Source organism: Glycine soja, chromosome 12 (assembly GCF_004193775.1).
Source record: "Glycine soja cultivar W05 chromosome 12, ASM419377v2, whole genome shotgun sequence".
NCBI classification, from domain to species: domain Eukaryota; kingdom Viridiplantae; phylum Streptophyta; class Magnoliopsida; order Fabales; family Fabaceae; genus Glycine; species Glycine soja.
Window position 1 is genome coordinate 18,586,801 of NC_041013.1, and position 10,660 is coordinate 18,597,460.

At 36.2% G+C, this 10,660-nt stretch overlaps 2 protein-coding genes across 7 annotated transcripts; both read right to left on the reverse strand.

Annotated features, from left to right (window-relative positions):
- Nucleotides 1-6,394: 6,394 nt before the first annotated feature.
- Nucleotides 6,395-7,048, reverse strand: LOC114378332 (calcium-binding protein KRP1-like). The gene has a single exon (XM_028336903.1). The coding sequence runs from the start codon at nt 6,950-6,952 to the stop codon at nt 6,593-6,595; it is 360 nt and encodes a 119-aa protein (XP_028192704.1). The 5' UTR covers nt 6,953-7,048; the 3' UTR covers nt 6,395-6,592.
- A 935-nt stretch (nt 7,049-7,983) lies between these two features.
- On the reverse strand, nt 7,984-10,386 carry LOC114379192 (kinesin-like protein KIN-12A). 6 transcript variants are annotated; one of them, XM_028337794.1, is made up of 8 exons: nt 9,930-10,386; nt 9,697-9,834; nt 9,521-9,581; nt 9,280-9,392; nt 9,141-9,200; nt 8,997-9,050; nt 8,627-8,733; nt 7,984-8,427 (listed from the first exon to the last, which is right to left on the reverse strand). In XM_028337794.1, the coding sequence occupies exons 2-7, from the start codon at nt 9,820-9,822 to the stop codon at nt 8,629-8,631; spliced, it is 519 nt and encodes a 172-aa protein (XP_028193595.1). In that variant the 5' UTR covers nt 9,823-9,834; nt 9,930-10,386; the 3' UTR covers nt 7,984-8,427; nt 8,627-8,628. The 6 variants fall into 6 exon arrangements, 5 of the variants coding, with proteins under 5 accessions (XP_028193595.1, XP_028193596.1, XP_028193597.1 ...); XM_028337795.1 differs by having other exon boundaries at nt 8,997-9,079; XM_028337796.1 differs by having other exon boundaries at nt 7,984-8,430; nt 8,997-9,079.
- Nucleotides 10,387-10,660: the final 274 nt, after the last annotated feature.

Sequence of the window (10,660 nt, forward strand, 5' to 3'; positions counted from 1 at the left end):
TTAAAATTTATAAGAAAGAGGTAGAACTTCATCAAAATGGACTAATCAAAACTCTTCGTACGGATAGGGGAGGTGAGTATTATGATCCGATTTATTTTCAATCTACTGGAATAATACATCAAACTACAGCTCCCTATACACCACAACAGAATGGTGTAGCCGAAAGGAAGAATAGAACCTTGAAAGAAATGGTGAATTCCATGTTATCCTATTCGGGTTTAAGTGAAGGATTTTGGGGTGAGACTATGTTGACAGCCTGTTACTTGTTGAACCGAATTCCTAACAAAAGGAATAAGGTTACCCCATATGAACTTTGGCACAAAAAGACACCAAATTTGAGTTATCTCAAAATTTGGGGATGTAGGGCTGTAGTCAGGCTTACAGAACCTAAAAGGAAAACCATAGGTGAAAGAGGTATAGATTGCATATTTATTGGATATGCTGAACATTCTAAAGCATATAGATTCTATGTGCTAGAATCTAATGATTTTGTTGCTGTGAACTCGGTTATAGAGTCACGGGATGCTATCTTTGATGAACAAAGATTTACATCTATACCTAGGCCAAAGGACATGAATTCCATGTCGAAAGTCTCAGTTAATATTGAGGATATACCTTCAACTAGTACTGAAACTAGAAAGAGTACGAGAGTAAGAAAGGCTAAGTCATTTGGTGATGACTTTCAACTCTATTTGGTTGAAGGGTCAAGGAATGATATTGAATTTCAATATCAATATTGCCTTAATGTTGAGGAAGACCCAAAGACTTTTAGTGAAGCAATGGCTTCAAGGGATGTTGTATTCTGGAAAGAAGCAATCCAAAGTGAGATGGATTCCATCATGCAAAATAATACCTGGAAATTGGTTGACTTACCTCCTGGATGTAAGCCATTAGGATGTAAGATGATCTTTAGGAGAAAGATGAAAGTGGATGGTACTGTTGACAAGTACAAAGCCAGATTGGTTATCCAAGGCTTTAGGCAAAAGGAGGGTATTGATTTTTTTGATACATATGCTCCTGTTGCTAGGATATCCACTATTAGACTGTTGTTAGCACTTGCTGCTATCCACAATCTGGTGATTCACCAAATGGATGTGAAAACTGCATTCTTAAATGGTGAATTGGATGAAGAGATATACATGAAACAACCTGAAGGGTTTGTTATGCCAGGAAATGAAAATAAGGTGTGTAAACTGATGAAATCTCTTTATGGCTTGAAACAAGCGCCTAAACAATGGCATCAAAAATTTGATGAGGTTGTGTTGTCTAGTGGTTTTGTTCTAACCCAAGCAGATAAATGTCTATACAGCAAGTTTGATACTCATGGCAAAGGAGTTATCATTTGTCTGTATGTAGACGACATGTTGATCTTTGGTACCGACCAAGATCAAGTTGATGAAACTAAGGCATTTTTGTCTTCTAAGTTTGATATGAAAGATATGGGGGAGGCGGATGTGATCTTAGGAATAAAGATCAAACGTGGAAACAATGGCATTTCCATCTCTCAATCACATTATATTGAGAAGATATTGGAGAAATTTAATTTTAAAGATTGTTCTCCGGTAAGTACTCCCATTGATCCTAACCTGAAGCTATTACCTAATAAAGGTGTAGCAGTGTCTCAACTTGAATACTCAAGGGCGATAGGATCACTCATGTATGCAATGATTAGTACTAGGCCTGATATAGCTTATGTTGTTGCTAAACTTAGTAGGTTTACAAGTAATCCCAGTTCTCATCATTGGCAAGCTATGAATAGAGTATTCAAGTACTTAAAGGGAACCATTGACTATGGTTTGACATATACTGGATTTCCTTCGGTTATTGAAGGTTACTCTGATGCAAGTTGGATAACCAATATGGAAGATTATTCATCCACAAGTGGTTGGGTATTCCTCCTTGGAGGAGGTGCTATCTCTTGGGCATCCAAGAAACAGACCTGCATTACAAATTCAACAATGGAATCTGAATTTGTAGCTTTAGCAGCAGCTGGTAAAGAAGCTGAGTGGCTAAGAAATCTGATCTATAAGATTCCATTGTGGCCCAAACCTATACCTCCTATGTCTATCAGGTGCGATAGTCAGGCTACTTTGGCTAAGGCATATAGTCAAGTGTATAATGGGAAGTCTAGACACTTGGGTGTTAAACACAACATGGTTCGGGAGTTAATCATGCATGGTGTGATATCAGTGGAGTTTGTGAGAACTCAACATAATTTGGCCAATCATTTAACCAAAGGGTTAAGTAGAGATCTCGTGAAAAGGTCGGCTGTGGGATTAGGATTAAAGTCCATCTGAAATCTCTTATGTTAAGATACCCAATTCCCATCTAATATGACATTAGGTGCTGAATTCAATGTGGAAAGCTTAACATGTAGAGATTGGAACACATCATCGAAAGTATCCCAAAAGGTATGTGTTCGGTTCTGTAAGTTAAGGAGGTTGGAGTATAACTCCTCAATGGTTCTTTTGAAAAATTGCATTTGCAGGTGCAAGAAAGAAAAGAACTACCTATATAAGCATGAAGTTTAGCCGCTTCAAGAAGCTGGGACTTGGCTTTGATATGCTTATGAAGGATAGGGACACAGGCTAGTAAACTAGTGTCGAGCAAGAGTAATGTTATAAACTATTGTGCAGATTATCTTCATGTATTCATTATGAATAGAAAGGGTTCAATCCTTAGTGACACCCTGATATTCGAATATTTGAAACGTGTAATTTGCTAAGATGAAATTCAATCGTCACGATATTTCATCTATGCAGTAGTTTGGGGTATGTTATGACTTTGGTGATTTGATCGGTAATTACACTAAAATGGGGGAGGTTTGTTGGACATTTTAGTGTAATTGATCTCTTTATTATGTTAAAATAAGAGTGCACGCTTGTTTTAATGTAATAACGAGATGTTCGGTTTGGGCAAATGTTGGAAGTTACATGGAAGTTACTAAAACTTCCATCAACGGTTGGAAGTTACATGGAAGTTACTAAAACTTCCATCAACGGCAATTTTTAAAAAGAAATAACTTCCATCAACCGCCAAAAACCACCTTTTCTTTGATCATAAATAATCATTCTGGTTCAGAAAGCATAACGGTGTGACAAAACATACAAGACCAAAACAAAACTCTTGAATTATAATCTTCTGATTTTATCCGATTCAACAATTTTGGTTGAACCCCGAAATTTGATTCAATCTGAAAGTGTTATACACGACTTCAGATTTATCCAGTATCATCTCGATTTTCAAATTAACCAACAATGTGTATGGATATTGATAACTAAAAACCCAGGTATATATATATATATATATATATATATATATATATATATATATATATATATATATATATATATATATATATATATAATTTAGCTTCTAATACAGGCAATGGCACCACAAAAAAATGTGCATATTAAGTGTCCCCGATTATATGCTGCTATTTTCCAAACAATCAGTTTGAAGTCCTGAGTGTTTGGTATCACGATTGGATTGAAAGTAATTTTCATGCTTTTCAGGATCCTGAACCAAGAGTGAATAACATAAGCAACAAATCTACAAATGAAAATGACAATCACCAAAATACCTACTCAATATGGAAGGCCAAGGATTAGAAACACGAAGAGGCTTAAGAAACAGAACAAAACTAATTGGGCTTAAAGAACACGGAGAGATCGAAGTCTGTGCTCTTTAGCGGCAAGTTCTCATCCTTGTCGTGGAACAAGAAGTTCTCTCGCTTGAGATCCATGTGCATCACTCGCATAGTATGGCAATCATGGACCACCGTCACGATCTAGCGGCAGAGGTCGGTAGCGACGTGCTCGGAGTAGTGGCCCTTGGCGATGATCCGGTGGAAGTGCTTGCCAGTGCCGTAGAGCTCCATGATGAGGTTGACAAAGTGGCAATCCTCGTAAGAACCCTTGAGCTCCATGATGTTGTGGTGGCCAGTAAGGTGGTGCATGATCTACACCTCTCGCTGGACATCCCCCAAGTTGTTATAGTGGACAAGTTTACGCGTGGGTCACAACAGAGCACCACGGCCTAGTTCGCGTCCTTCCAATCCCTAACTCGCTAGAAACCCTAAGCGTGAGAGAGTAGAGGGAGAGACATGTCACGCGTGTCATTAAAAATCCCTCTCACTTCTATGGCAGTTTTTACAAAATTGTCTTAGAAGGAAAATCTTCTAAGGAAGTTTTTGTAAAATTGTCTTTGTTACCTTACATATTAAGAAGGTTTTTTGGAACCGTCGTCGAATGTGCGTCATAAAAAATTGTTTTTTTTAGTAGTGGTGGCACAATAGCAATTCAGAATTTGGAAACATTGTTTATAGTTTGCATCTTAGTGAATCACTTTGGTCTTAGTTTGCTTCCACCTTTTAATAGGTCAAGTCAAGTGAACTACACAATTGAGAACATGTGGCACATAATCTGCATGAACACATCCTAATCCTGGAAATGTTTATTTGCATATAAGCCACTACCAGAGCCAAATGCCATTGGTCAATTGCATGGATAATTTTGCATAAATATTCCTGAAGTGGGTCCATAAATGGGTTAGCAAGTGCTATTAGAGTCTACACCTATACATAGATACAATATTCATAACGTATCTATTAAATGTCAACAAGATCTAATCGATCCTAAAAGTCAGTAACCATAAGGGCTAGTTACAAACATAGGAGAGACATACTTTTTCATCTTTGGTCTATTCTTCTAATCTTCTCCACTTAAGTTGATTTATTTTCTAGGCCAATTGAGCCAAGAATGTATTGGAAGCTAACATGAACTAAATCACCACCAATTCAAAATAAAGGTTGTTGCTGGCATAATATAATCATATAATAACCATGAATATTTTCATAGAGAAGTTGATATTTGTGGTGCATTATTGATGGGTTAAAGAAAACTCCAAAATTTGAACTACATTACTACATCAAATTTTAGGTAATTAAGGATGTATTTGTCCAGAGATTATTTCATAGAAGTAAGAAACAATTTTGATACTCTTGCTAGAAGATAGAAAAAAAAGTGATTATTTTCTAAAATTAGTTGAAACAAAACACACTCTATAGTCTACCAATTTATTAGCAAGTCGTGAGTATTTATGGGTTCGGTCCTCTTAAGCAAGGTCTCGGTATGAGTCTTGTGGATGGAAACAATGTTATTGAAAAGAAAAATCTCACTAAAGGTGACCAACTAAGTTCTCTCACAAAGATTAGTCATCGGTAAAACTGATGAATACTTCATACTAATGTCATGGTGACTAAAAAAAAAAAATCAGCCAATTTCAGTGACCTTGTTCTGATATGGAAAGCTTTAAATTGGGATCCGCAATTGAAATCACACCTATGGTATAACATGATTTTAGAAGTCGCCTAACGCAGAAAATAAGATGTTTGAAATTATAAAAATTAAAATTATTATAATGATAGAGACTAAAAAAACCTATATAAATAAAATAAAAATATACTGTTGCGGCAATGGTAAAAGGTATATCCCATTCAACTTTACACCAAACATATATAGATCTAAGCTAAAGTAGCTAGCATTATCAGGAACATGACATTCACGCATGTTACCATCCACCAAAAGAAAATGATTTGATATAAAATATAAAAACCGAAAGATTAAAAAATAAAAATGAGTGTTCTCATTCGATTGAATACTACGTCATCTAAAATTAATTAAACTAGTGAACTCATCATTATTCATTAATCACACGATAAGCACGAGTAACTCAATTTTTAATTGTCAACATAAAAGTATGACAAATGGCCATCTATCAATATTAAATATTCATATACGATCAGGACATGATGTCCTACCCCACGTTACACGTCAACCAAAACACATTAGGCATAAATAATAAGAATATATCGACATAGTATCTTCCATGATTCCAACAATTAATTGTTATAGTAAAATTATTCACTTACGTAGTATTTTATCTCGACTCATGTATATATAAAAATAATTATTTTTTTGCTAATTAAAAAAATAAATTAATATTATTTAATTTTTTTAATCTCGAGAAACAAATAAAATTATTTTAAAAATATTTTTCATTAGAACTAGTTATCATGAATAAAAAAATTATTAAAAATAAAAATAAAATTAAATGAAAAGTATTTTAGGAATATAACATTAAACAAGAAAAAATTAGTTAAATATGCTAATATTTAAGTTCAATAAATAAAATCATTTTTTTATTTATATACGAGTTTAGAGGAACTAATTATTTTAAAAATTATATATAGCTTTTAACTAATTTACGGGGTACTTTCTTATTTAGTTTCTCACAAATTTTCTCTCCCAGAGACAATTCTCTTCATGATACTGATATCCATTAAATTGAACATCTTTCCCAACTCAACCCCGTTGGTATGTATAATTAGTAATTCACAACGTAAAAACCTATTTATAAAGAAAACTCTAAATAATAATGGAACTGAGTAATATACAGGGAGTAAGCAAATAAAAAATCTCTCTTCCACGGTTTCTCATCACAAATCAAATACATATATGACAATTCAACATCCAAACCAGACCATCCAACGAGGAAGAGAACCACAAAGAAATAACAAAAACTAGAAAAATCAATGTTCAAGTTCCTGCTGAAGCACCTCCTCCAGCCACAACTTGGACCCCTCCATGAGCTCAGGGCTGAGCCTGAACATCAAAACACAGAACTCCAGCTGGCTCAGCGCGCCATCGCCGTCGAAATCACCCTGCCCGAGCATCGACCGAAGGTCCTCATCGCCGAGTCCTTGCAGGCCCAGCAGAGCAGCGTTCCTCTTGAGGCTCTCAAAGGTTATCACCCCTCTGTCGGAGTCCTTGAGCAGGTTGAAGCCGTTGCAGAGCTCATCGATGAGGCCGTCCCCGCCGAGCTTGTTCGCCATCACGGGGAGGTAGTCATGGAAATGTGAGGGCTTCTGCGAGTTTTTGGATGGTTCCATGGTTGCGGCTAGCTCAAGTAACTCAATACAAAGAATGTGAAAATTGGTTTGCGAGAGTGTGAATGAATGAATGAGATGAGAGGGTGGAGAAGGGAATGCGGTATATGTAGAGAGGGGGAATGAGAGAGGGAGGTTCCGAGAAAGAGAGGGAGAGATTGATTGATGGAAGAGGGACGGTGACTGGGGCTGGAGTTACTTGCCTATGGCTTTCGCAGAAGGTCGTTCAAGGGCAAAATCGTCCGTAAAGGAGTGAGTAATTGTCTCTTTGTAGGTTTCGGGCTTCCGCGGGAGTGGACAGTGTGGTGCAGGCTAATTTCCGTGGGACCGGATCAGAATTTAGGATGTAGTTTATTATTGAGTTTTTTTTTCTTCTATAAATTCTTCTGTGCAACTATTAGTTGAAGGATTTTCAATATTTTTATGAGCAAATCAATAATATAATGTTATGTGTATTAATTTTTTAATTTTTAATTTTAATATTTTATTAAATATAACTTACAAAATTAACATATTTATAAAATAATCTTGAACTAATTTGTAAAATCAAATGAAACCAGTTTGTCCGACAACAATTTTTGTGAATCAATCTAGAATTTAGTTTGAATAAACCATTAAACCAATTTTGAGAGAAAAAAATGGTAAAAAACTAAAAACACGAGTCAAGTAAAACTTATAAAACTAAAAAAATAAATTCACAACATGCTCTTAATCCATATAGAAATTAGAAAAGAATCTAATAAAAAAGAAAGAACAAATTTCTTAAAAGAATCTTATAATTAAGGATAAAAGAAGAAACAAGCAACACTTCACCACTTCCAAGCAGAAGCCCTATCACCCTTGCTTTCATCAATAATCCAATAGTTATGCTATATAAATTGTCACATACTCCCCTTCGATGGGAGGAGAAAACGTGAGGACAACCATTGTCACACTTTAATCATAGTTCTTTTTTATATCGATGTGTCCTTTAATGGATACATTGCTTGAAAGGGATTGTATTATTAAGGTGTAAAAACATTTAACAAAACATATACACCAAAAGACATAAATATTAAAAGTAAGAACATTATATAAGAAAATCCCACAAAGTGTGGAATAAAATCTGATAACCTATTTACGATTGGCGGCTCTATACAAATTTCTCTCTCACTCTCTACATAGAGCAATAAGATAATTGAGTTATACAAGCTAACTATTCTAATCATTATACAAAGCTCCCTAGCCTTTTCTTTTTATTTATTTTCTGTAAGTTGTAACCTGACCAGTCCTCAATCATTTCCTACTATCACCACAACATTTTGCATGTTTATCGACCAGAAGTTTCTGCCACAAAAAGAGCATCTCCCTGGGACCTTGGTAATGGGAAACCACATAACCATCCTTACAACCTTCGAGATAAACTCTGATCTCATTCTCATAGCAAACTTCTAGACCTTCCTTCTTCATGACTGCGATCCAGATTCCCATTGCAACGTCTTCTAGTTTAAACATGTGCCAAAAAGAGTTAAAATTGAATCATTGAGGGTGTGTTTGGAAAACCGTTTTAAACCACATTGAACAGAAGGAAGCTTGCTTGACGTTCAAAGATGTCAACATTGTGTTTGCACAAAACACATTTAGCACTATAGCAACTATACAAACAGTTTTCAACAAATAATGGATTTTATTATATACCTTCAAATGGTTATGTCTGAATTTCTTGGACATCGTCCTCGTGATATCAACTGAGACCACATAACCGGGACCATGTGCCCAAGGAGGATAAGTTCCTTGCTCCATTCCTTTAAGGTAGCAAGCAATAAGATAATCTCAAGTTAGTTACAAAATAGCTATCCCTGTCTAGTTGATGAATAATCAAGTTTCAATCATACCATGGGAAATCATATTTGTTATCAATGAAGTACATACTTGCACAAAGAAACCAACACTTTCAACACATCTATTTACAAGCAAGCCTTATTAACGGAGTTGCATATCACATAAGCTAATAATAAGCATATCACACAAGAAAAATAAAGAACATCACTGCTGTTTCAGAATTTACCTGTAGGTTTTTCTGATTTGGATCCAACAAATCCATGATTGGCTCATTGTATATCTGCAAAAACAAACTTTGTGCCAAAAGGACTAAACTAAAATTGTTAAGTAGGTCAGGAACACAAAAAGAAACAATTAAGAGACAATCAACCTCAAGAAAAGAGCAGTGGCACTGATAGCTGAGTTGGTTTTCAGAATGCTTAGTTTGCTCCTGTGCAGGAAATACAACAGTAAACATCCCGAAACAGTGCAAGCAATCTTCAAACAAGGAATGAAAATGGAATGCATACTTCACTTATGCGTGCAAAGAGTTGCTGAAAAACACGGGGGGCAAGTCCTTGTTGATCATTTTCATGCGATAAACAATTGGCAGGACCCCACATTGTATAAGTCTTCCCACAATCTAGTAAGTTTAATTGCATAGACATCATGAAATTCAACAACATTAGAGCAACAACAGGACAAAACTAAAAGCAAAAAGTCAACTCAAAGGGAAGGAAAAAAAAAACTGTCCATAAGCAAAAACTGAACTATTGAACCCAACCAAACAATGCTCCACTAGAGGCACCCTAACGTGTTCGAAAATATCCAGCTGAAAAACGGAATCAGAAACAGAAAGTGAATCAAATGTTTCAATCTAGATAAAATAAAAGAACAACAGTATTCAGTATTGATTAGAAGTGCAAAAACAAAAATAGAAAGCATGCCTGAGTAGCCGCCATGTCAGCAACGGAGTCGAAGGTGAAATTGTATCCATTAATGGACAAGGAATCATTGAAAACCTTCTGAACTGTGGGATCTCCTTCGTCCTTGTCCGAAGACAATGGCCTCATCCTGACAATAACCTACAAAGAAAAAAAGGAGTCAAAATCGGGACACAGATCAACAACATTTGGAGAAATGAAGAGTTGAAAACCCTAAGTGGCGATGAGAGCATTACCTTGATGCCGAAATCGAAGAGAATTGTCGGTTAGGGCATCAACGATGGTGAGCTTGCGCTTGAGAGGGTTGGAAGAAGGGGGTCTTGGGGGCAAGGGGCTCTTCAATTTGGCAGGGGAGGGAGTAACGAGATTGGGATCGGAGGGAAGGTCGTTCTCTTTGGAGGGTTTGTGTTTGTGAGAAGAGGGACGGAGTTTGGCAAAGCTGGTAGTTGGGGTTGGGCTTGGCGAAGAAGGAAGCTCTGCTGCGTCGCTGAGAGGGTTTCTTGGGAGCATGAAGCGCTTCATTTTTTTGGGGGCAGAGGAAGAAGGAGAGAGAAAGGCGATGGGAATGGGTATTTTGACGGCGGGGACTACAAAGGTGAGTAGAGAGCATGCGCAAGACAAACGTTCAATAATGCATAAACCTATTGGGCTGGTGTGCAAAAAGATTAAATGCAACGAAGGCGGTTTTCATTAAAACCCGTCGTTGTTATTTTGTCAAGAACAACGAAAATGCCAACCAAGCACATTCTAAGACGGTTATTAACGACCGTCTTAGTATGTACGTCGTAGAAAACAATTTTTTGTTACTTAATTACAAGTTTGCCACCGCGTCACATTCTAAGACGGTCACAAATAACCGTCTTAGAATGTGCGTCGTAAAATGCTTCTCTTCTAGTAGTGTTAAAACATTATCGAATAAACATTGATATCCAAAATATTAAAGAAAATTAAAATGCTATATTTAATA